General features: G+C 31.7%; 2 protein-coding genes across 3 annotated transcripts; one reads left to right on the top strand and one right to left on the bottom strand.

Moving 5' to 3' along the window:
- Positions 1–399: 399 nt before the first annotated feature.
- Positions 400–9,531, bottom strand: LOC148628986 (ribosome biogenesis protein BRX1 homolog). Its single transcript, XM_088541948.1, has 10 exons — positions 9,372–9,531; positions 6,932–7,043; positions 5,608–5,651; positions 5,129–5,199; positions 4,588–4,637; positions 4,141–4,214; positions 2,006–2,056; positions 1,216–1,351; positions 775–869; positions 400–606 (listed from the first exon to the last, which is right to left on the bottom strand). Exons 1-10 carry the CDS (start codon positions 9,486–9,488, stop codon positions 421–423), a joined length of 936 nt encoding a protein of 311 aa, XP_088398074.1. The 5' UTR covers positions 9,489–9,531; the 3' UTR covers positions 400–420.
- A 1,985-nt stretch (positions 9,532–11,516) lies between these two features.
- LOC148628985 (polyadenylate-binding protein-interacting protein 1-like) lies at positions 11,517–26,684 on the top strand. Of its 2 annotated transcripts, XM_088541927.1 has the most exons (11): positions 11,517–11,768; positions 13,421–13,515; positions 13,941–14,015; positions 17,829–18,065; positions 18,620–18,732; positions 19,596–19,704; positions 20,452–20,574; positions 21,463–21,575; positions 22,003–22,120; positions 23,167–23,357; positions 25,089–26,684. In XM_088541927.1, the coding sequence occupies exons 1-11, from the start codon at positions 11,636–11,638 to the stop codon at positions 25,189–25,191; spliced, it is 1,410 nt and encodes a 469-aa protein (XP_088398053.1). In that variant the 5' UTR covers positions 11,517–11,635; the 3' UTR covers positions 25,192–26,684. The 2 variants fall into 2 exon arrangements, with proteins under 2 accessions (XP_088398053.1, XP_088398062.1); XM_088541936.1 differs by lacking the exon at positions 13,941–14,015.
- Positions 26,685–26,768: the final 84 nt, after the last annotated feature.

The raw sequence follows: 26,768 nt of genomic DNA, 5'->3' as shown, positions 1-26,768 counted from the left end.
GCTCTCACTTTATCAAACCAAATTAAGAGCTAGGTTTTTGGCAGAGTATTAAGAAAAAGTTTACTCTGTACTTCAAACTTTATAGCACATTAACAACAGAAATTAAATAAATACTCAGGAAAAATGTACTACATGTACATTGTAGTTTTGAAAATTCTTTCTTTAGATTGTGCAAAAAAAGTCTGAAAAGTTCTAATTAATGGTGAACAAAGTAGAGTTCTATTGTAAATTAATGATATAGCCAGTACATGTAATTTTCTAATATCTACAGAAAGCAACTAAAAATACAAATCAAGAATTTTTACTGATCTGCATTAGTATCAATTTCACTTGCTTTTCATTTATTCCACTGGGATACTCATTTTTTCCCAGATCACCAACACAAATAATTAAACACTGTTGTGTTGTATTAGTTTTTATTCAAGTGACTCTATAAAATGTATTTTTGTCTGCCCCTTTAGCATCTTCAGGTCTGATTGTCACAAAAACTTCATCTGTAGGATCTAACTTGTAAGATTCTGGTATATGCCGCTCTTCTCTAGCTCTCTGGGCATTGATCTTGTTCTGATACTTCATAGCAACCTTTTTCTTTAAAGATCTTCTATACTGTAAGTCAAAACAAAAACAAATATTTCTTTTCTATGTTTCAAATTTTAACATGTCTTAAAAATGTATCTATAACTTTAGACATTGGAGCTTTTTAAATAATATGCAACTCTCAAAAATATAAACATAGTGATTGGAGCATGGATGTAACTGACAAACAGTACTTACCTCATTTGGAGAGATGTATGTGGGATTCTGGTATAATGTTGGACCACCAAAACTTCCTGAGAATATCCTGATAGGATTCAGTACAAATCTAGGACCTTGAAACAATATGAAATTAATTCTTATTAGTAGGGAAAACACTAAGATTACATGTAAAAATGTTTGCATCTAACATTGAACTAACCTACTACCTTCTCGATCTAATTAAAATCCAATTTTGAAGTTGATACCCCTAAATTTCTGTTTATAAAACTTTTATTTGTGCACTTGAAACATTCATTTTACTTAGGAAATTTACATAACACTGAGAATTTGAAATAATACCATCAAAACTGGCACCCACAAGCATATGTTTAGTTCTTCTACAGAAAATGAATAAAGCCCTCTTACACATCCTGGATTGACTTGTTAATTCATTTACTAACACTTGAATAATACCAGTACCTATTTCTGCAAGAGATCCATCTTCTTCTAATATTTGGTAATTTCTAAACCATATTCTGTTGTCATGAATTGAAAAACTGAACACGTGGTCAAAGAAAGGCTGGCTTTTTGGGTGACTATTAGGTGTGGAGAAAATCTAAACAAAAGTACACACTAACACTTAGTATAAGCATTTAAATGTGTAAAGATGAAACAATGAGAAATTGTGTTAAATTTATTTCTTTAAAGAAGAAAAAATACAACCTAACCTATAATTGTATCAAGTGTAAAAATAATCTCCCTTAAATTCAAACCCAACTAACAAGTAATTATAATTTAAAGCAAAACTCCTGTCTATCTAGGCTGAATTATATTAATAAGTGAAAAGATGTAAAAATTAAAGAACCTTAGTGAGCATGCTCATATACCCAACACGTCCCGATGTTGGATACTCCAGTAAATTTGTTGGTAAAGAATACATGTAGAACCAACCCCGATAAAAAAGAATAAGAGTGTTTTTTAAGTTTTAGACCTTTATCTTCTAACTAAATTCTGTTATTCAGAATGGTAGTTTCAAACTCCAGACTGTGATTTCTTTGAGTTTTAGTTAATCCAAAGAAAATATTACCATAGTGAATCAAAATGTACACTTGACCTGTAACTTATCATGGTGAACTTGTATACCAAAAATCATGTCTATATCTGCATGCATTTAAAAAAAAAAAGGCCAGAATACTGAAAATGGAATGACCGACGGCTCAAAAACATACCCTTTGCAACTTCATTGTCTGGGGTTTAATTAGTCAATTACCTGTATGAAGAGTTCTTTTAATAATGACCAATGTGAATCCTTGTCAAAGCTCTACAAAAGATAAGATTATTAAGAAGTGCTAGTAGATTTTGCAATAATTAACTTATTTAACTTAACTAGATATTTCATTAGATGTCATTCTAAGGGTGAGCACACACTAGCTTTAAACATCAAACAAGAAGTAGAGAAGATTTGCAGAACAGAAACAAGAGACAATGTTACAACAATTCATACTCTGTTTCTATAATTTTACATGACAATGCAATATTTGAACCTAGGTTTTGGTCAAAGTAGTTATATTTTTCTTAACTTTGGTAAAACCGAAGACTGTCCTATAAAATTAATAATGATAATAGTTACAAAAAATGTTTCACAGAGCGCAAACAGATAAACAAGAGGCTCAGAAGCCTGAGTCACTCATCTGCTTATATTTTTGCCTTTCAAGGGCAAAAACTTTATCAAAGAGATTTCTGTCAACTTAAACTAAATTTTCTCCTCTAAAACTACTAAAATGTAACAAAACTTTGGGCTAAAAAAAATTATGCTAGGTTCTCAGGCCCTGCCGCATCCCTAAAAAACCCTCCCACATCTGCGATTTTTATTATGGTAAAATCCAGAAATTTTCGTATCTGGTCCAGAATCAACTTTTAATTCCTTAACAGAATCGTCAGCTCGCTTGACAGAAAGGTAAAAAATACAATGCAAATGAGGCTGTTATTTATCATTGATCATTAAAACAAAAGTCTGTCTCCTGGCACAGAGATGGCTCTTATTTCTACCCACATCTCAAATTCCAGTGAAGTTTTAATGCCATGGAGTATTTTATTTACCTTCTCCACATCCTGTACATTTACAGAATTGTTCAATTCAAAGGAGAAAAAAAACTTGCTTCTGATAAAAAAAAAAGCCTCTCTCCCTTATAAACTTTTTTCGGAAGTGGCCTGAGAACCTAGGCATTTTTTTTTGTATGGCCTTGTGTGGGGGTTTTTGATCCAGCAGAAAAGCATGGCCACAGGGGCCAAATTGCAGAATTTTGGAAATAACTCAGTAACAGTTGCAATTACTTAAAATTTGGCAGGAGTAAAATTGTTCAGCATGATAGGATGGACCCATGCCAAAATTTTCAGAAAGTCTTGTTGATGGATGAATGAGTTATGGGTCCTGAAATATATATTTTTTTTCTCGATTTTTACATTTCCAACTTTGAAAATCTCCTCTGAAACAACTGGATGGATTGAAACAAAACTTTTAACAAACAATACATGGGGATTTTTTATCTTGCGAAAAACATGGCCATTACTAAAAATAGACCATAGGGGTAAAATTGCAGAATTTTTTAAATAATTTATATATGGATTGAGCTAAATTCTGACAGGGTAAACTTGATCAGCATGGTAAGACTGACCTTTGCAAAAATTTTCACAAAGATCTGTAGACCAATGTCAGAGTTAATGCCCTTGAAAAGTCAAAAAATGACTACGACAGATTTATTTTATAATAATAAAACCAGGTAGATAACTAAAATGCTCTCTATTGATTAAATGATTCTTGTGAAAATAGTACAGTAAGGTAAAGAGTCCAGCTTTAAAAAAGACAATTTTATACAGGTGAGCAATTCAGGCTCTCTAGAACCTCCAGTTTTTGAACAAAGTCCTGTAAGTATAAAATTGAAAAATCAGAAATTTACAAAAAATATTAATGGGAGCTTACATCAATATAGATAAACAATTCACAAAACTTTCATTGACATAAGTGTGAGGGTTTTTGAGTTCTAGTCCAAAAACAAAAAAAAGCTTCCCAAGGCCAGCTTGATACAACTGCACAAGATTTGGCTTAAGTATGGACACACCATTCAAACTTGATACAGCTTTGAATTTAGGTTACTCTTAGATATTTGACACTGTAAAAGAATTTGACCATTTTTGTAAGAATGAAGTCCTATAATACTAAAATTTATAAATATAAAAAGGGAGCTCACATTTATAGAAAGAAACAATTCACCAAAGTTTCACAAAAATTGGTGGCAGCATTTTTTAGTTATTGTGCGAAGTGAGAACAATCAACAGACGGATGGACACTGGTACACCATAATACATCCCATCTACACAGACAGGCAAATAAAAATTAAAACATACCTTGTCAAAGGATAGCAGAGGCCTTGAGGACTTTAAACAATTACCAGTCATTTTTAATTCCAGCATTGTATGTACTGAAATAAAGAACAGCATTCTTTAAATAAAATCCCTCATGTTTATATAATGTACATGTATGTTTCAACTAGAAATACTTATACCCTATTAACTCCATACAAAAAAAAACAAACAATTATCATAGCTCAAAAGGCAGTTACTCCACCACATAAAAAGTACAGCATTTATATTTAAAACTGATCTAAATACTATCAAAACACACTATTTCTATACATTTGATCAGAATATGTCATATAAAAAAGGTGCAAGAGTGCTCACAAGGAAATTCTGCATTTTTTAATTGTTAATTACCGGTACTAAATAAAAATAAATTGTATCTGTATTGTTCTTTAATGTCCTGTATCTATTAAACTGTACAGATTGATAACTTACCATTTTCTACAAGAAATTTTGCTGATGGGCCTCTGGGCACATTTGATACCCTAAAAATTTAATAAAAGAATCAGACTTATAACTTTTGGTAGCTTGTAATATCTACCAAAATTTTAGTATTGAGATATTTAGAAGATAATTTAACTTTCCGTTGGATAATCTTCCTTTGGAAGAAAAAAAAAGGTCCATTTTGATTTATGTGAATAATAATTGTTCGGAATATGAAACATCTTAATAATAAATAAGTCTGTAAGTTGAAAGTTCAATTAGTATTCTTGGGTAAGCATTTCAAATGGTTGTAGAAGCAGCTCCTCTTAAACTGTCCACTACTGTTCAATGAAATATTATGTATAAAGGAGAAAGAATTTGTGATACATGTACTTGAAAAGGGAGATTCCAGCTTCAGGGTTTTACATGTTCAGTAATATAAGCAGGGTTCTCATTCAGCGAGTTCTCTAAAAGTCCTAGTGCCTCATAAAAAGTTTAAAATTGGACACTTATCAGTGAATTTGTAGTTAGTGAGGTTACAAACTTAATTTACCACATATACAAATCTTGCTTCTTCTTTGCTTCAAAAAATATACATTTATTGCAGTTTTTCATTTCACATATCTGAAATCAGAAAAAAAAATCATAATCAGTTTATGAGTTATTTATATTGAAATGTAGCTGTTGATATCCTTTATATGATGGCATCAACAAAAAAAGTAATATAAACCTGTTTCATGAAATAGGTTAGGCAAATAAAACACTAATTATTTAAATATGAGGATATACAAATCCAAGTAAAATTAACTTCACCAATATACATTTTATGTATATATTCAAATTACATAAGTTGTTATCATAGATGTTGAAAAATAATCTACCACATCAATAGAAAATGTAAATGTTCTTATTTTTTGTATTGTATATTATTGTTGGGAGAAGACTTCATAAGTTGGTAAAACTTGTGTCCGATCGCCTTTGTGAAATTGACAAATAAAATAGTTGTGAACTAAATCAAAAGAAAAAAAATACCTCATTAATCACAAAAAGCTGATCCTTGCGGTCCATTTTGCTATCTGTAATCATAAATCATAACTATTAGCATTAAGTAAAATAGTGCTATGATTACAATTACCATAGATGTTCACCTTTGAAAACCCTAAAGTAGGAGATCTCCTTCTCAAAATTTTCTGAAAGCAGGAGAGTGATTGTTTAATTTTTAAATTATTGGAAGGCTCCTGCCAAAAGCAGAAGACTTAACACCTGTGCTCTTTTAGGTTACACTTCACTAATTCAACCAAATGCACTTTAAAGAATGTATAAAAGAATAGTCCGGAACAGTCCTACACTTATTTTAGTGCACTTGTGTTATGTCTCTGTGGAAAAAGTGCACATCAAATCCGCACAAGTGAACCAGTTTTAGCAGATAATCATATCCACTTTCTTAGTACATAAAATTGTCAGTGTAAGTTACTGTTTTTATAAGTTCTGTATGAAGATCCTTTTTTTTGTGAACTGCAAGGGAATTCCTGTCTTTTTAAGCTTATCGACTGGAGTTGGTGTCATACTGCAAAGTATTATATTCTCATAGCTATTAGTGTAAACATGCAGCAGTAAGTCTTCTTTAGTTAACTTAAGGTAGAATCTCAGTAACACATTGAACTTAGTTAAATGAGCATTGGAGCCTATGGAAAGTGACATAAGTGGTATGTAGCCTGTAGATTAAGTAGCTTTCATCTTTTGTGTAACCTTTGTATTTCAGGGTTCACAATTTTATTTCTGTTTTAATTGTGTGTTCTGTAACTTGTTCTACTTTAATCTAGTCATGTTGAGAACTTCTTTAAACAGGAAAATTATTTCATTGTCTGTTTTTATTATAAACACAATTCTCCTCCTTCAAAAGTGATACACATAATGCCAAAAAAAAAATAATAGTCTCAATTCGTGCTACCAGAAAAAAAAGACTAAGAAGGATGGAAACTATTTTTTATTTAATTTTTTTTTTTTATAAATTTGTTCTATGGAAATATGATTTTAAAGACTGTAAATGCACTGAAATCTGAAAAATATAAGCTTGGCAATGAAATTCCCAAAAAATTTATTCTTTAACAATTTGATCGAAAAAAAACTACAGTAGGTCAGGTAGCAGGAAACAAGGCTATTGTTTTTTGCTTTACTTGTACTTTTGCAAACACTTTAACCTTTTGAAACCTGTAATAATAGAATCTACACTTGAACTTGAGCAAATTTAGCAGTCACTAATAACAAACTTGTTTAAAACAACCTACTGAAATTACTGAAATAAGAGACGTGAAAACCAACAAAAACTGATCTAATCAAATTATCTGAGCATTACCTGATTTTGCATGTGGCATAAGGGTTCTCATATCCTGCATTAAATGTCTTGCTCTATATGACACCCCTCTAGATGAAAAGACCAGAACTCTTTCTTTGTTTTTCCACTTTTTCTGTAAGACAAAAAAATATCAGTGCAAAAAATGTAGATAGTTCAATACCATGTACCAAGAGATATGTATATACCAGTATATAAATGTACTACATTAATTTTACCAGTACCTATAGAGCATGTTCAACTACACCATGAGAACAGATTTTTTTGTGATATCACATGGGCAACTCAGCTGACAAAGGACAATGCCAAATTTAAGATAAGTGATAAATATCCATCAAGCCTGTATAGCTAATAACTTCATCCTCTTACAGTATGGGGCTATGACTATTTAAATTCTGTAATGTGGCAGAAAATGGGTCTCTGGCAGATGAATTTTCTCCAACTCTTTAATAATACAGAATCATATTTCATATCTGTGTAAAAGAAATATATCCAGTTCCACCAGATTCCACATAAATAGTGACTGTGAAAGTCATCTTTTTGTAAGTCCCTACACTAGATTAAGGAACTAAAAATATCTACATCGAACAGGTTGGGAACAAGTCCTGAAATTTTGGTTAACATCCCATGAGAAATACTACCCCTCATATGGAGGATTTTTAAAAATTCATACTTCCTTACTACGAAATATTGTTACAAAGCAGGAACATTTGTCTAATTTTTAGTAACTTTTGCAAAAGAAGTATTCTTCATTTTAAAAATTATTTTGAAAGTTACAGACCCAAATAAAATACAATACTTGAAGGCCAATAATTTTTAGATGTTAAATTTAAAAGAATGCATTCTTTAAAAAAGATACTTCAATTTCAAAAAATATTCACTTTTAAGTAAAATATTACTTTTTTCCAAACTTTCTCATTGTATTATGGGTCAAAAACTTACCAAATGAGGGGAAGTATCCAAAATGGGAGATTTCTAGTAACATAAGCACCTAGAATTCTAGTCAAATCAGCACCTGGCTCAAGTTAAATTAAGTGTAGTACATACATGTAGTTAAACTGGCATCTAATTTTATTTTTCACATTGACAAGCGAATATTTGTATATAGGAGAACTAGGTTGTAAAATGGCCTGTAAAATTGTTAGTGGTACTTGCATTTTCTGCTTTTTCACCTTTTACATTGCAGGATGTTGCCGATTGATTTAATATTTAGTCATCATGTTGCTAAACAATTTGTATTAGTTATCTGATTTAACCAGATGCCGATGTTAGTATTTGTGTTGCCGATTTGATTCAAACTCAAAGCAAAATGGGGTAAGGTCTGAAATGTATAACCTATACCTGTACCAACTTTTCTCCATACCCAAATTATATTTTGCTAAAATATTCATTATTATGTAATGTTAAGAGTTGAAAATTGCATGAAATATGAAAAAGTCTGTTCATTTTTCAGTAAAGAAAATGATGTAAATTTTTCTATTCCTTGTTTGATTGGTTTTCTGACTTCAATAGTCTACAATGTACAACCGGAAGTTAAAGTACCAAACTAAAAGTGAAATAAAGGTAAACCAATCAATCAAGTCTCACATAAAAAGGTACATTTGTTCTAATGTTTTTGTCATTTTACTGTGTTTATCTAGCAGTGATCTGCAGTTTTCTACAACCATGATTTCTTTACTTTTATCCATTTGGTCACATTTAAAGAATTTTAATGCCAATAAACTAGCAACTTGTAGAGTGGATGCGGCAAACATTTGCACCACTATGTTGGGTGATAAAATAATGAGAAATGAGGTACGGTTGTAAGAACAAGATCTGAGTAATTTTAAATCATAATGCTGGAATTCCAAACAGCAATCAGGGGCTTGTAAGTCTTGGTCAGGCAATTTCTTCTTACATGTGAAACATGTCCATTTACAATGATCTTTCTTCATATAAACTAAAATTTTAAGAACATTTCAATAATAGTCATACATCTGCAGATAAGTTTGACAATATTTCTGTAACAAATAGGATGTTTCCGTCACACTTCTATATGGTTTGGACACCAACTAAGTGGTAGTGTGGTCAATTAGGCTGAAGAGGCTCACCGTCCACTAATGGGTGGACTAGGAGCCACTGCCTTATAAAAATGAAATGACCGAGTTTTATTTCTGTACCGTACATAGCATCAACACTTTGTACCAACAAAGAATGGAGACGATTATCATATCCAGGATAAAAATGAAAGTCTCATAAACATTCTTATGCGATAATGGGTGGCCAAAATAGAAAACAGCTCCAGACACTGTATCCTAAAAGGGATACGGGTTACACAGTTTGTGCAGGTACCGATCTGACTTGTACTCAAACTGGGGGGTTGGGGGTAATCCTAGCACCTAATACAACTGTATTTCAGGACTTGTTGAAGTTAAATAAGGAAAATGGCAATATTCATGCTCACAACTTTAGCAGGAGGCTCATCTGAAGAGATTGTTGCAGGAAGCTGTATTTCGTCATTGTTCAAAGATGCTTCTTCTTCAGCTTTCACATCCTCACGTGTGCGTTTCTTTTTCGCCATGTTTACATTTATGATTGGCGTCGGGTCGTTTCGTCCTTTTTCCCCTTCGCCCTCTCGTTGCTTCGCCCTTCATCCCGTTCGTCCGGGTTGTTTCGCCCTTACTGCAGGGTCGTTTCGCCCTTATTGTAGGGTCGTTTCGCCCTCACTGGATATACATGTGTTTAATTGGCTTGTGTTGTGACAGGTAAGAATACATGTTTATTTTGTGAATAAAAACTTGAATGTTTGTATAGTAGGGGTTGATCTAATTGTTAAATTGATAGATACTTGTACTGATATTCCTTTTTCTTTCAGATAAAGCCCATCAGTTGCTGATTCTGAGGCAATGTCACAAGAGATATTTATTGAGAAATGAGAAAATTGGAAGATATTGATAACCAATTATGTCATTATATATCTTTTTCGGCCTCGAGAATAAATGTGATATATGGTGATGACAGAAGAGATTAATATAAGACCTGAACATTTATTTAAATAATTCATGAGTATAAGAGCACAATTACTAGCACATTGTTACAACAAACTGTTTACATAGTAAATGACAGGGTTAAAAATACAACATGATCATGGGAATTATAAAAGCACTAATTATAATAGTCACTACATCGTTCAAAAACACTGGATCACAATATCATCAGTCGCAAAATCGGTATAAATGTCCAATCTTCTTGAGGAACGTTGTTGTTGTCATCTGAGTGGAAGGGTCCTGGTACATGGTCCACAGTTCCTCGAGTTTGTCGTCCAGTCGGTTGTAGCGGCGATTGGTCTCCCTGGCAAGGTCATCGGAAGCAACACTGATGGCGATGAGTTCAGCCTCCCTTCTCAACAGCGGGATCAGTCTGTATATTCCACGGCCGGAACTGGATTTCTGGTTGAGTGTGGTGTGCCATCCTAAAATAAAAAAAAAACATGTTAAAATTGCAAGGAAAATGTATTTCAAAACCTGAAATGAAAGAGGTTGTTATACATTTCTAGTATAATTAGTTATGTATCCTATCGTGGATTCAAAATTAATTTCTTTTATTAAATTGATATTTCTTTTCATTTTTGTTTAATTATATAGGTGTTTGATATTAAATATAAACTCAATAAAAATATAGATACCTTCCACGTCACGTAGGTGACGAGGGCTCGCAAATTATCTGTGTTGGCCTTGGAGTGTAGATTGCTGAACGTCTCTCTGATCTGGGCTGATGGAAGAAATGGTAGGGACATCAGTTGGCAAAGGTACCGGTGAAGTGAGTCATTCTCTCGGTAGGCGGTGGACAGTCCCTCCTCCTGGATACGTCTCCAAATGGCCTGGGTAAAGTGGAAAACACAGCCCTTGATGTCGATGCCTGGGTAGACGAGTCGTAGGGCCTGCCATAGTCCTGTCTCGAAGTCGACCACAAATCCCTCAGGTCGTAGGAGCTCAAGTTGCTGAAATTGAGTGAAATTGAGTAGGCTTGAGTGGTGGCGCATCAAAGGTTTGAGTAGGTGGCGGAGTTAATGGTGGTACATCATAGGATTGAGTTGGTGGTGGTACATCAAAGGATTGAGTTGGTGGTGGTACATCAAAGGATTGAGTTTAATTTAAATTTAAATTTAATTGAAAAGAAAAGATAATGCATTCTATATTGTTTTTGACACAAACGAACTCTTTTTAAGGTATCATCAACTATTTATTTGTTGTAATGATATATAAACGAATTAGAGAGGGCGAAACGACTCACATCGAGAACGAAGACTAAAATAGTAGTAAATAATATTTATAAGGAGAAATTCCTTATTAATAAGGAAAGGGCGAAACGACCCACCATAAAGGGCGAAACAACTCAGGGCGAAAGAACCTAGGACGAAGGGGGAAAGGGGCGAAACGACCCGGAACCTTATGATTAACCTCGTTCCTGCAGATCTAAAAATACAGAATATCTATAAAAAAACAATTCATTTCTATTGACATGTTTCCTGGCAAATTTATACTTAGTGCCGAATAAAAACTCTTTTCGTGGTTTTGTGAAATAAGTATTTTTTTTTTCAGAATTTACTGTCCCGCACTGAATTAGAATTTCGAGCATCTGTTTACGAAAAATTTCGCAATGTTTTCACACATTTTCATCAAGATCTAATCGTAAATTATACTTCAAAATTCAGAAAAGGGTTAAGATATGTCGAATAATGTGAATAATGCAAATGGTACAATGTCAGCTGCAGGTAGAAACCAAGAAAATCAAACAAGTCCTAGAAAAGAATTGAGAAAACCCCATGAGTCAACACATAGCAGATTATCTAATGGTCCAGGTAAACTAATCATGAATATGGTGAAATATTCTTCATTACTGTAGTGTTTTTTCTGTGTATAAACATCTTGGTACTAGAGCTTCCTTCAGTAATATATTTACTCAAACTAATAGAGTATGCATCAACTGACCAAGACAATACATTTACTTCAAATTTTATCCAATGTCATGGACCAATTCTCTTCTCCGAACATCCAGGCACTTCAAGATCAAGGTGGTGTAGTGAGGTGATGCATCAAAGGTACCTTTGGTTAGTGTACATAGAATCCCGAAAGCTAATTTAAATCTATTGCAGCTATTTTCTTTATTAAAAAATCCTCTTTTCAGTGGTCTTTAGAATAGGTACCCGGTAAGGCCTAAAATGTGTAACCTGTACCTATACCAACTTTTCCCCTTACCTAAATACTATTTTGACAATTTTTTCATTATTACTTGTTATTTCCAGCAGAAAGTTGCTACACTTTTCAAAAATTACATGATGGTAAGGCTAGAAATAATAATTTGTAATGTGTTAATAAAAAAAATTGATTTTATTCGAATTTCTGTATTCAAAGGTCTAAAATGTGGTTACTCAAAATTCCCGTACCCTAAAATCATAGTCCGGTATTTTTGTTATATTTGCTAATTCAATACGTTTTTGACATTAGAACATTATAATATTATCAAAATTTTAATTGACGATAAATTAAAATCGCATCAGACTCTGTTAATGAGACTTTGTTTTTCGTTCTGGATAAGATCGTATCCATGCTTTGCTGGTACAGGGATTGACACTAGGTACAGTGCAGAAATCAAACTCAATCACTTCTTTTTTAAAACAATATCAAATCTTTTAAAACTTTATCCGAAGTCTTATGGTGAAGTTTTAACTTCTCAACGATTGTAGAAAAAAACGTAAAAATTAGGAGAATAGTTCGAAATAGTCAAAATAGTTGGATATGGTAACTTCCGGTTACACAATTTAGACCTTTTGATTTCAGAAAACCAACCAAACAAGAAATATTAGATAAAATATACATCATTTTCTTGATGAGAAATGAATTGAAATGGACTTTTTCACATCTCATGCAATTTTCAGTTCTTAATATACCATAAGAATGAATATGTTAGCAAAACATCATTTGGGTACATGGAAAAGTTGGTATGGGTATGGGTACGGGTTACGCATTTTAGACCATACCTAGGTAACCCAGGGCATTTTAAATATGTTTTCTATATTGAAAGATATTTACGATTGAAAAAATAAAGATTTTTCTATCTCAACAGATGGACATGGTAGTTCCAAATGGCTCCTGTCAATTAAAATTCCTTTATTATCCAATCAAAGTGTAACCAGAAAGATAGGTTTTGATCAATCAGGAACATGAACAACAGCAATCTCATAATACCATACAGTTCCTGAATCAAAGCAACCCAGAAATTTTTACACACTTAATTCTGTCTTATTAGATCACATGCAAACAGTAAATTTACAAAAATGAGTGGGACTGGCTAAATATCTGTGGGACTGACTGGATAATCAAACCAGCCAGTCCCATGACTGACAGGGCAAAACAAGTTTTCGTGGAGTCTGTGTACTGAAGCCATTGATTTCTCTCCATTTATAGTTAAATAATGGTTATACAAATCTCATTCTTAATACATGCATCACAGGTTCTAGAGAATCCTCACAAAGTCCTACTAAGAAAACAACACTGAATGTTGCTGCTAAGGAGTTTGTACCAAAGTTTACCCCTCAGAATCAAGCAGTAAGTATAAAATTTGTTACTAATGTGATAATAGATGCTTAATAGTATTGGTTTGTACTAACACGTTGATTTAACACTGTCAATAATGTTTTTGACCACTACAATCAGGTGCATTACAAACTACACCCTTTGAAGTACTCAAGTAGTGAACAAAGACTATTTCAGATGTGTATTTATTTCTAATGAGTGGCTTTACATTAAACTGTCCTATTCTAGTACATGAGTGCATTGCTTGCTATTGGCTTGCTTTCTTATTCCTTTTCACATGGATATTTGGTTCACATTTTCTATATTAGAAAACATTCCTTTAATTTTGTGTGCTTCAATGCACATATTTATAACTCAGTCGAATTTGAATAAATGCAGCTACACACTGGACCTCTGAAAGCACTTAGAAATGCAGCAATTTATGCTTTCTCTTCTAGGCATACAGTCTTTCTGTTACTGCTGCTGAATTTGTACCTAGACAGAACCCCTATCCAGTTTATGCACATAATCAGGTAGCCAGCACATATATATTCTTCTTCCATTCTTTGTTTATGTATAAAAAAAGCACACATTTTATAAACCAGGTTTTTTTTTATGTCTTCATTTACCAATATAGAAAATGGAATCTTAAAACTGAAGAAGTTATAACTATGATTTTTTATGCCTAACTGAGAATTTTTTCTGAGGTTAATTCATTTGTTTGCTTTGATAACATCAATCTTCAGAGATAAAAGTTTGTCTTAACAAATCATTAATTTTCAGTATATTTCAGCTGTGACTTTCTCAGTTTCTTTGTTGTTGTTTTATTTGTATTTTAAACAGAAAATTTTATACGAGAAGATTTGAATTAGGTTGCAGACATCTCGAAAACTGCTGGTCCATCAGTCCTGACCAGCTCTGTTTGGGAAGGTCTACTCTATTAAAATTCCATGACTGTGTCGGACAAATATCTGGTTAATAATTTATCAGTAAGGTCAAACAATATACTGTTTATATCCTGTCTGTCATGATAAGTTCAGTTTCATTGCTTTATAAGTTCTCTATTGTCTGAAATTGCATATTTAGTATAACAGATGTGACAAGAACCACTACTCAGGTAACTTCCACTTCTTCCCAATAACAATATGTTCAGGTGTTCAAGATTGGCCGCAGATATCATTTATTTCCATAGTTTAATCGGATGTGACCTTCTTAAGAGGTTAACAAGTATGTTGTTGCTCATGTATTTTGAGGGAACTGAGGACTTGTAGATTTGTTTTGGGTCAGACAAAAGCTTCCAAGCTGTCGTTCCAAACACTGTGAATATTAAACCCCCCCCCCAAAAAAAAAAGTGTGTTTACGTGTCATTTTAAAACAGGGTAGGTAGGTAGGTAGGTGATTTTGGTATTTGTTATTTGTTGTTATTTTTTTTTTATAACTACTGCATATAGTTTGTTGAATATTATAAATGTAAGGAAAATAATCCTAAAAATTAATTTTTCAAAATATTTTATTCTTCAGATCCTTTTCTATAGTTCATACACATTCTTGAAAATATTTTCAGAATTTTATCCCAACTAAAGAAAAAACATTCTTATTAGGCTTAATGTTATTTCAGTTTTATATATTTATATTCTTTTTTGTATGTTTTAAGTATTTGAAATGCTATTTCAAATGTTCATATACAGAACTGAGTCATGTAAAATCAACTTACTTGAATATTGACATTTTACATAATATGTTGCTTTATCTCATATTGGCATCCATAAATATTCAAATAACTTGATGTGATATAGCTTTATTGTGCATCTGACCAGGTGGATTTTTGTTTATATTTACATTAAATATTCAAATTCAAATACAAGAATGAATTGAATTGTTGCATTCAGCTTAATGGGATTTCTTAGGTATGTTGAGATAAAATTTTGAAAGTATTTATCACAGTTGGTATGCACTATAGAAAAGTAAGTGGGGTTAAAAGATTGAATTATTTTGAAAAATGATTGTACAAGACTTCATTGTTTTCAATTAGCAGTTTTAGCATTTCGGGTTGCCATGGTTGAAAAAAACTGTAATGGCATTATTAAAGGAGACATGACACAAAAAAATATCATTTTATAGACATTTATAATTATAAAAACTATCTTATGTTTGGATACGAGTGTAATAAATGTTTTTTTCATCAGGGTAGCGCTAAATGAAGTAAGAATAATTTATTTGTGTTTTCACGATGACCTAATTAATATGAATAATTGAAAACAGGAAGTAACGCTCAATTACCTCATATGGAACTGCTACGTCATTGGTTCTCAATCTCCATTTGGGTACATTGAAAATGTATACACGTAAAAAAAAATTAATAAATCTTCAAAAGTAGCTTGTATATATGATGCAAAGTGGTCCATTGATCTGTGTATGGGTGCAATAATCGTATTTAGAAAGTAAAAAGACTAAAGTTGTTATGTTTTCTGTCAGCTTGTCATTTTCGTTCGGCATACACAACTACCTTGCACACTATTTTTAGGACTTGAACTGGAGGGTACAAATAAAATAGTGACACTCTGTGTATCCCTCTTTCTTTGCTGCCAGGTTATATTAATAAACAAGCCCGGTAGCTTAATTATGACCAAGAGATAGCATGGGGTCTTCTCATATCTTTACATGGTTCAGCGACCCATGACACAGATGTCAAAGCAGATGTATGACTTCGATAATAATTGAAATATAATTGAATTTCTTTTGTCTTACGGGTTTTGAAATAAAACAATTTACAAGGAGAATTTGACACAATACACAGTATATGATAGGTGACCCCAGGTGGGTTTAAGGGAGGTTTCAATTAAAATATTTAAATTTTGCAAAAAAGATTTAGAACATAAGTAAGCTTCAGCACAAAACCCTTATGGGTTATCAAAAACCAATAAAAATAAACATGTTTGTATTATCCTCTGTACTTGCAGGGACTTCATATTACACTCCCTGATACTGGTACACTTGTCAGGAGTAGCGTTCCATAAAAAGGGATGAAATCAATATTTTCAAGATCAAGATTGGAACAGTTTAAATCTTAGAATATGAATTTAATTTACTTCATGTAAAATGGTCATTCTTACATGACAGAACATAATGTAATATTTCTATGTAATCTTCAAACAGAAGTGGTGTCATACCACTGTGGGTAGTCTAGTCTTCATACATGTAATAGTTTATTATTTCTGACATTTTTTATCATTTTCTTCTTGAAGTGGTTTAAATTGTTACAACTGTAAGTATATATTTTCACTCTCAGTTGTAGAAATCATGTAAAAAATGCAGAAGCCCCACGCATTTCAAACACTCGATCTATGAATTGAGAACCAATGATGTAATACAGTCATGGCTAATTAAAATTCATATGGCTTGGGTCATTGTCAATTTTGAATCAGTTTTTCTTCAGTTAAATGATGAAAATGACTACAAGAGGTGTTTTGATTGTATATAGTATATTAGGTGTAATAAACCAAAAATTGGAAAAAGAAATTTTTGTGTCTCATCTCCTTTAAAAGTTCATTCTTTCAGTAAATTCCAGCAGTGTGTTGTAAAAAGTCAGGATTATTTAATGTAAAAATATCATAAAGGCAGTGAAAAGTATTATGAAATTTGTCTATTAAATCAGGTTTGGAAGGATCTTTATGAAGTTTGGCCATATACTGAGATTTTTTTTAGGAATAATGACTTTCCAAAAATTGACAATTGACACTTATTTAGACTGGCAAGAAAAGGCCAGAGTAATTTGTGTGCATGATATTTTTAATGCTAAAAATAAAAGTTATAATGACTAGAAAAAAGTAATGGAAGAATGCACTTATGAAATAAATACCATTTTCTAACAAAATCCGAAAAAAGGATAGAATGGAAAATTGTTATAACTTGAATACATCTGCATCAGCAAAAATTGTGTCGTAAAATTTTCCACCTTGGCTAAAGTTTTTCAAAGATTTATAAAACTGAAACAGACTTTAATATTAACTTTTTTTTACCATTTTTCCAATGTCACTTTTTGTTTTAAGTTTCTTAAGAGTTAAGTTTGAATACTCCTGTTAATTAATATTCATAAACCTTTCATAAAATGGGTGATAAAAATATTGATTTATATTTATAACAAGATTGAGTGATTTAAACTCCTAAAGTGGTCAATACAGATCAATACTGGTCAATTAATATTTCACAAACAAAATTCCTACAATGGTTTATAGTGTCAAAAATTATCCCTTCCATTTCAGTTTTATACTATCATAGTATTTTTTCTAAACATAGTTATGGTTTTTTTTATTGATATTATTTAATTTCCATTTTATTATTTTCAGAATAACTTGTTTGAAGATTTCCAACGATTAGTGAGCATACGACCTTATGAAAGTAATGGAGTGTCAAAATCTGGTCCAACAGTAGAGAATATTACAGATGCCTTCAGTAGTATTTTATATGAAATGACAATTCAACCAGGGAATGTCAATGACTCCATGAAACCTGTGGTTGATATGTTACATAATTGTTCTGATGAGAGAGCTGTCAATAATATAGTAGAAATTTTGTTTGAACAGGTATGTTCAGTTTTAACTCCTGGGGAAAAATTTACAATAAGATATTGGCAGTGCAAACATATTCATATTCAGATGTTTGTGTTTTGCCCAACCAACTTGTTAATAGTTTGCACAAAACATTGAAAATTGAAATTGTACTATTTTGAAGACTTATTGTAAGTACAGTGTTTTACCTATTTCACATGGTAAACATTACTTGGTTATTGAACTAATAGCAAATGATAAAGGCTGAAACTAAATTTAAATAGGTAATTTCATGCTTTAAATGTGTTGTGAAGATAATACAGTTTTATAACTATAATGGGTGCTATTCAGTTTTTAGGAATGTTCATTTTAATAATTTATTTAATCAAAACTATATCAGAAACTTTACAATTCACTAAAGTAAAACTAAGTTATATATCATGTACCAGTAATCAGCATAACATTCACTTCAAAAGAAAATCAGGAAGTATAAAAATAGTGATGATTTTTCACTAGTATGTTACCTGTGCAAGAAGAAAAACATTAAAAGAACTGTGTGTTTTATAATGAATATATTTTATCTATTCCAGAGTATAACAGAGCCTAATTTTCGGTACACAGGTGCAAAAGTAGTCAGTTATTTATCTCATCAGTTAAAAGTTATACCAGCCTTCTCCAATTTTAGGGGTCTCTTCTTGACAAGGTATTAATTTATAATGTTCACTTAAATTGTTAAAATTGTGTATTATATGGGGTTTTCTGAAATTTGCAAAAGCGTTATCTATGTTTATGTTTGATGAAAAAATTCATAAAATGTAGCCATATTTCAAAAAATTGAATTTCTCGCATGTCTACATTGAGTACCATATTTTGGTGTGTATAATGCACCCATATTTACGTAGAAATCATTCCCAGAGCATAGGGTACATATTATGCATCAGTATCTTAGAATTGGCCACAGAAGGAAAGATTTTTGTACTAGAAAAGAGATCAGGTAATGTAAATAAACAAACCGGAAGTGAAATGTTACTGATAGAATTTTATCTAATAATCAAATACATCTTTCAGTAATAAATTTTAAATGATATTTTCTTCAAATTATGTTTGAATGTCTGAATAGCGTGTTTCAGACAAAGGGTATTCAATATTTCTTTCTTACATTTTGTGGCAATTTTATAATGCTTTGAAATTGAAGTTATCCAATTAATGTAGCTACTTATCTTTACATGATGTTTAAGTGTAAATTTAAGTTTCTTTCCTTCACACATTTTTGTAGGAAATAACGCATCAAGGTAAATAAATTGACTATCATCATCAAGTGTAAAATACAATGTATCAATCTTTCTTCTTACAAAATGCTACTGCAATCCATGCCTACAAAATTGTTTTTCACATGTTTTGATCTTCAAAACTACACTGCATGCAATACATAAATGTGCATTATACACACAAAAATTTGGTAAATGTGATTTTATTGGACGCTATGGTGGTAACAGAATATGCATTTTCATTTTTGTAAAACTTGTCTGTTTATGTATCAAACATCTGTCTTTACCATCTATTTAGATGTAAAGAAGAATATTTAAAGAAAGAAGAATTAATGGCACACCCAGAGTCTGTGTCAAGGTTATGTGGTTTCACAATGTTCATGGGAGAACTCTTCCTGAATTTAGAGGTAACGATTATTATTACAATAAGCATAATTAATACATAATGTGTTATCAGAGTTAAGACAAGTATAGTAAAATGACGTAGGAAAATTGGTAGCAGTTGCATGACTAATAAAAAATTATTTTTGCAACATAGTTTAAACAGTGGTTGCATGTTTGGTCTTTTGACTTATTAGCAACTGTGAGAAATGAAATTTATTGATCTCTGGATTACAAATTTGATACAGTAGAATAGAGAAAGAATTATGTACATCTTACAAATCTCAATATTAATGATGCACAATTTCAAGACACAATTAGGAGTTTTACTGTTGAAATTTGGAGCTTATTTCTCTTATGAAATGGAGCAGATATTCGGACAAAAAAATAATGATTGGAAATTCATTGATCAAATAGAGTGATTTTAAAAAAAAAGGAAAGTTATGTTTTAGTTAGTTGCTTTGAAGAAAATAAAGTCACACTAATGTATATTTATTTCAGTGCTTTCACTTACATAACAACTCTGTTGTGGTCTTGTACATTTTAACTGCTACAAGAGGTTATTTTAACATATTCCAAACACTTATTTTAAACCTTTCAAGAAGAATGCTTCTTAATCTGTACCCTATGAGATGCTGCTTAGTTGGTTTGCTGTGTAACTTTTCTCATGAATGTTTTCCCATATGTATTACTACAGTTTTAAAAGTTGTAATTTTGTATAAACCAGCATTGATTGTAAAATTTGACTTGAAATTTTAATTGGTGCTTTACAGGCTGTGAAAGATGGTGTTTCTGAAAAAATAGCCACAATAAGATTTGTAATAAGAGATTTACTGGTAGTTTTGTTGGATCATCCCACAGATGAAACTGTTAAATGTGCTACACAGTTATTGAAAGTAAGTTAATGTTGTATAAATATACTTAATAGTTCACGATTCATTATTTTTTTTTCTCTTTAATGTTCTACAAAGGTGTCCATCAGTGTGTAAGTGCTTCGTGATTTAAGGTCCAAATACCTATGAATTGTAAAAAGATTTGTAAAGAAGGTAAAATAATGAATTGGAACAGTGACATGGAGACTGTTAAATATAACTATAAGAAATCTTGAGACTGTGTTCTAGTACAGACATTATTGGTGTTGTTATAGAAAACCAAGTAAATAGTTTAGACTGTTGTTTTTTTTTTTTTCATTCTTTTATACAACTGCAAAAAATATGTGGTACGATACTGTCATAATATTCATCAGTGTTATTGTCTGCATCATCTTCCAATGACTTGTGATTTTCATGTGATTACTTTGATAAAGGTTCTCTATGAAGGTCCATATCAACAGAGGTAGGTTGGGATCGGTTGTAGGGGTTGGAGCCTTTAGTCAGTGGTGTTTAAGAAACAATTAAAAAATAATCCTGATTAAACTTTGTTGAAATTACTATTTTCTTAACCTAATTCAATTTGGTTTAACCTTTTTCATTTACTCTTTGAAAAAAAGTTCCCGAGGTTTTGAATGCAGTTGGTTATATTTGAGAACAATGCAATAAGGAAAACAAATTAATCAGTTTTAAATCAAAGTTGCAGTATTTTAGCAAGGCTATTTCTCATTATGTAAGAATGTGACCCGCATTTTGATTATTTGCATGATAATACATATCCAGGTCTCTTCTACAGATCTTTTATCCTGAAGAATATCAGTGAAGCCTTTCTTTAAGAGATGCACCAGGACTTCACCTTAAACGCACAATAAAGTGTTTAGAAAAAAAAAATATGACAAATATTTTTTTTTTCAGATGGCTGGTGCTGCTATAGAGGATTCAGTTCATTTAAACAAACCTGATGAAGGAAATTATGAACCAATTTTTACACGACTTGGAGAATTACAATCATATCAACATTTAAACAAGTTAGTATATCATTTATATTAATAAGAAGTCCTATATATCATGTTTTCTACTCTAATTCTACAGTTTATTACACTTATTAAAAGTTACGTCAGATTTATGGTTATGCCAAAGGGTTTGGAAAATGGATTTTAAGTATCTTATGTGACAGCATTGCTTGGATATATTGTTAGGTAGTCTGTCTAGCTTTTATTCCACCCAAAGTACTAGTAGCAAGGTTTTATTACATTAAACTGGGAGAAGTTTTTCTTACAGTTGTAAACTTTGAAACCTATCTTGTTTTAATAAATTAATATTTATTATTTTCTTAAACTTTATTGACCTTCACTTTTCTTTCTTGTTGAACTGGAAACATTGTGACTATTTTTAACACTAAGTAGAAGATAATGGCCTTATTAACAATATTGTTTTCTTCTCCATATTTTTCAGAACCAGTCAGTTATTGATAACATCTGTGTTGAATCTAAAGGCCAGTAATTGGGGTAGACGAGATTCGTCATCATCACAACCACAAATGCAATCACAATATTCACAAGGCTATGATATTGTAAGTTAAATAGTGGTCTGAGTGAAAAAATATGTTTTCGTAAAGTAAAAAAAAGAAAGTAGATTAGAACAAGGAACCAATTCATTATTTTGACACAGACTAGACCAAGACACATACCAAATAATAAGCAACACAATTCAACTGAAAGAATACAAGCAGAAACCCTGTCATCCATATAATGTTTAGAGGTAAACTATGACATTGTAAACAAATCTAGTTTCCTGGTGGAGATGGCAATACCATAACTATCAAGGAGTTCTGATGACTGTAATAGTTATGAAGTAATGACTTAAGTCTTGTGTCAATAGCTAATTTATGAGAAGTTTATCACATTACTAACATCTTAGTAGCTTCAGCAGACTCTGGCATAAAATGATATGTGGGATAAAAACTATATATGCAGGGGCTTGAAGGAATTTTTCTCATTTGTTGTAAATATCGGTTGTAAGACCTACTTTCGTCAATATTTAATAGTAGGTCAAGAAGTGAGGCAGAACTCTCAGCATCTAGTGTCCTTTGTCTCAACTATAAAATGTATAAAAATCACTGTATCTGATTATTTAATGATAGAATGTAATCTATGTAATGTAAACTCTTGAGATTAAGGGACCATGCCAAGTTCTGTTCTTTCTCTTGAACCAGGTTTACAGTGAAGTCTGCCTCATATCTGCAAGAAAAGGGTACAATTAGTTCCAATTAGTATACCAACTATCATTTGAAAATATGTGCACCATACTGGACAAATATGTTGTTGATATAAAATTCCAAACATTTTGAAAACATCATCTTTGATATAATTAGAAGATTTAAAAAAAAATTATAATCTTAATACCATGGTTGTAAGGGCTATTCCAGAAATGAATGTATGGGGGCAGGCACTTTTTAATTAATTTTAATTGATTTTTTTTTCTTTCTTAAGGCTATCTTTAATACAACTGCCCATCAAATCTAAATAGATATGCCTACCGACCCCCTCACAATTAATTCTGGAATAGTCCTTAGAAAAGGCCTTCTCTTCTATCTAAACCTTCTTTACACTGTTGTAGAACGAACCAGTATTTTACAACAGCCAAGGACAGCCAATTACTCGTGAAGAAGCTGGATTTAATGACTATAACTATTATATGATGGCAGAAGAAGAGGCAGCAGAGGAATATGCTAGATTACAAGCAGGAGAATTAGATGATCAGCAATACTATCAGCAGTGGTCTTCATACCCTGAACACTATGACATACCGTGAGATTATTATCTAGATTCAGTTAGATCTAATCCTTTCTGCTTAAGGTTTATCTGATTAAAATCATGATATTTCATTGAATGATTCATAATGTGCATAAAACAGCCAATGTTGCAGTTGTCATAATCAGGTGATGTTTTGCATCCCACAGGTGTCCTTACAAGGTTTAATTGGTAGTTATGTACTGTCAGCTGATTGGTGAAGCTTAAAAATTTAATGATCCTTGTCAGTGGAGGGATTATAATCACTGCTCAAAGGCATTTTATTACCCTTAATTGTTTTTTTATACTCTTAACAGGTGATTTATGCATACTTCAAATTACCTATTATAATATCTTATCACTTAATGGAGACTACAGCAGCCACTTGGATATGTGGAATTTATTTGTGCTTCATTTGTGGGCCCATGTCAATTTTTTATCTCCAAAATAATACAGTAGATCTTTCATGAATGTGGAAATGATACACACCAGCAGAAACCCTTAAACTTTAAGTGGTCTTCTTCTTTTCATTTTTTTCTTTTTGATGTCATGTTTGTCAAAATTATATTGGCATTGTAAGCAATGCTGTACATTGTGGTATATTTGAATTCATTGTATATGACTTAAGGTGTCAATATCTATTTATAAGACGGCAAAAAAATTATGGTCATATATTGGTATGACACAATCATTTTCCATGGACACTTGGTTTTCATGCAAAAGCTTTAGTTGTAATTGACCAATTGTATTCACTTTTGCAGTTTACTCTTCCTGGGGCATAGGTCGCCTACAAGCTGTCTTCATTTCACCCTGTCTTGGGCTGTTCCTTCCTGTTCACTCAAGTTCTTTCCCAATTTTTTCATGTCTGCCCCTAAATCCCTTTTCCAGCTGTTACAGGGTCAACCTCATTTTCTTTTTGCTTGAGGGTTCCATGCCAGGGCCTGTCATTTGATGTTGGTTGGTGGTTTCCTTAGTGTATGTCCTAATTACCTACAGTGTCTCTATAGAAGCTCTTGGTCTTCAGGTTTTTGTTTTGTTGTTTTCCATAATTATGCATTGCTGATTGTATTTGGCCAAAAGACACGGAGGATGCATTTCAAACGGGTATTGATGAATGTCTACACTCTTTTCACTGTAGTGACAGTGGTTCTCCACGTTTCCTCACCATACAACAAGACTGCCTTGTCGTTGCTGTTTAAGATCTTAAGCTTTGTGTGTCTTGATAACTTAAGTTGTGATTGACCAATTGTATTGAAACTTTGATATGATTTTACTAACCACTTAAGGATGGATTCATTTTTAATTTGGAGTTTGTGGCCCTTCCATTTTAGAATAAGGGGCCAAAAAGGGTAAAAATATGAGTTTTTTTAAAACCCATGTAAAATGTTTGTTTTTTGTTTGGATTTGGAAAATTCTGTCTTATTGTGTTCCTTATTTAATTCTGTTAAACACATCTATCAGCAGATTTTGCACCATTTTCAAGTTATAAGGGTCAAAGGGGCCTGATACAGACATTTTTTATTTGAATTTCGAATTCTGTGTAGTATAGTGTCCAAACTAGTTGTTCTGTCCATAATGAATTGTAAGTCTCTATGCTAAGTGTGTCAAAAACTAATATTGTGTTTATGTGTGCCCCAACTGTTCAGGGTTCAACTATTGCAGTCATATCGTGCTATCCTCTGCGAAGCTTTTTATCTGTCACTCATGTAATACTTTATGCTAAGTATGTTTTTCATATTGTTTTTTCAGAATTGAACCATATGAAGAGAATTACATGGATGATGAAATGGAAGCAGCTTATGAAGAATTTCTTAAATCACAAGTACAAAGTCAACGTCATGGTCACCATTGATAAACAATGAATTATGGAACACCTGTATAGTGCTTGATCTAAGTGCAAAGTCCTAGTGCTGAATAAAAATGTTTAATGAAGGAAAAAAATCACAAACATATTAAAAATAGGTTTTCATTTTTCTAATGAAACCTTGAAAAAAGTGATAGCCTCATTTGTACAGAAAGGTTACAATTTTATTTTATTTTTGAATGCAAGAGTTTTAGCTTGTATGTTGTCAGATGTATGACATATGAATATTGGGTGAATGGAGGTTATAAATTGTACTAAAATTCTTGGACAGTCATCAGGTTAATTTTGCGTGGAAAGAACCATCTAATAAAATGCCAAAAGAAATGGTAGTGGAAACTGAATGTAATGTCACATTGGGTACAGTTATATGTACTGGGGTTAATTTGTAGATACAATCTGTCTGTGATCCTGTCCCACTAGTGAAATATGTATGAAATTTTGCTCACTATTTTCAACATTGCCGACTTAACATTTTTTTCCTTACTGACAGAAAAAAGTTGGTATTTTGATATGGACCATAGACATCTCTCCATTTGTTTAAATGTTTTTTTGTTTTTGTTTAAATCACTTTTCAGTCACTTAACAACACTGTTTAGTTTCATTTGATTTGTTGATTGTTCTGAATTTTTAAATGAACTTGCTGTTTGTAAATTGCTTAACACCCATGTAATGGGTCATCTATGCTTGAAGTGGAATAATTAAGACTTATTGAAAAAGTAGCTGAGTTTATCAATTTGAATTTTTTGTATATTAACATAATGTGATCTTTCTCCAAAATCGAGAATTTTGCTGATATATGTAATTTTTGTCTGTCCATCCATCCATGTATGGACCTATTTCCATTTAAGAACTTTTTTAACTTTTTACAGCCTGGTTTATTTGCATATACAAAATTTCAACTGGTATTATTTAAGTTTGACAACTAAAAAGCCCTTTATAGAATTTAAAATTTTTGAAATTATGAAGTTGGTTTTTTTTAGCTCATGATGACACTGATTAGTTGTTGATGCATTGCATACTAATATATTTTAATGTTTAATTATCTAATACTAAAGGGATTTTTTTTTCTACATTAAACCAATTTCTTTCATTTGTAGTCAAATATAACATCTTGTGAAAAGCTGCATCAATCAAATTGTTAAAACCATAAGGGCATTAGTTAAATAATATATGTTCCTACATAAGTTTAAATTATCATTTCTTTAAAAAGTTTTTGTTTTTGAAAGTAAGGATACCTAATAGTTTGCTAGTCTAGTTCCATAGGTTTAATGTGTTAACAACACTTAAGGTTACTTGTACACAAAAGAGCAATGATTATAGTATGGAAATGAAAAATGTTTGTAAAGGGAAGAATTCAGCTTTTATTGTTTACAACTACTGCCTAAACACTGACAATATACAGTTTGTTTATTTATGTTCTTTCATTCAGAAAACCCATTTCAATTTAATGGGAAGCAACCTAATAAATTTCTAAAAACTCCTATGGATGGTTTTAATACACAAGATACAGTTGGTGTTACTAGATATATGAAGGAAGAGCTGATGTTGTTGTCATTGTCTGTCCT

This window comes from Perna viridis, chromosome 1, assembly GCF_037379345.1.
Source record: "Perna viridis isolate PV_CMFRI_1.1 ecotype Kerala chromosome 1, ASM3737934v1, whole genome shotgun sequence".
Lineage (NCBI taxonomy): Eukaryota > Metazoa > Mollusca > Bivalvia > Mytilida > Mytilidae > Perna > Perna viridis.
The sequence above is the reverse complement of the archived record's forward strand: the minus strand, read 5'-3'. Positions and strand labels throughout refer to the sequence as shown.

Excerpts from the sequence above, each read along its gene's own strand:
- LOC148628986 (XM_088541948.1), bottom strand. The coding sequence starts at position 9,488 with ATGGCGAAAAAGAAACGCACACGTGAGGATGTGAAAGCTGAAGAAGAA. Across the intron at positions 2,057-4,140 it reads CTCTGCTATCCTTTGACAAG|AGCTTTGACAAGGATTCACA; the intron begins GTATGTTTTAAT and ends TATCTTTTGTAG. Across the intron at positions 870-1,215 it reads TGGATCTCTTGCAGAAATAG|GTCCTAGATTTGTACTGAAT; the intron begins GTACTGGTATTA and ends TATTGTTTCAAG.
- LOC148628985 (XM_088541927.1), top strand. The coding sequence starts at position 11,636 with ATGTCGAATAATGTGAATAATGCAAATGGTACAATGTCAGCTGCAGGT. Across the intron at positions 20,575-21,462 it reads GTGCTACACAGTTATTGAAA|ATGGCTGGTGCTGCTATAGA; the intron begins GTAAGTTAATGT and ends TTTTTTTTTCAG. Across the intron at positions 22,121-23,166 it reads ATTCACAAGGCTATGATATT|AACGAACCAGTATTTTACAA; the intron begins GTAAGTTAAATA and ends ACACTGTTGTAG.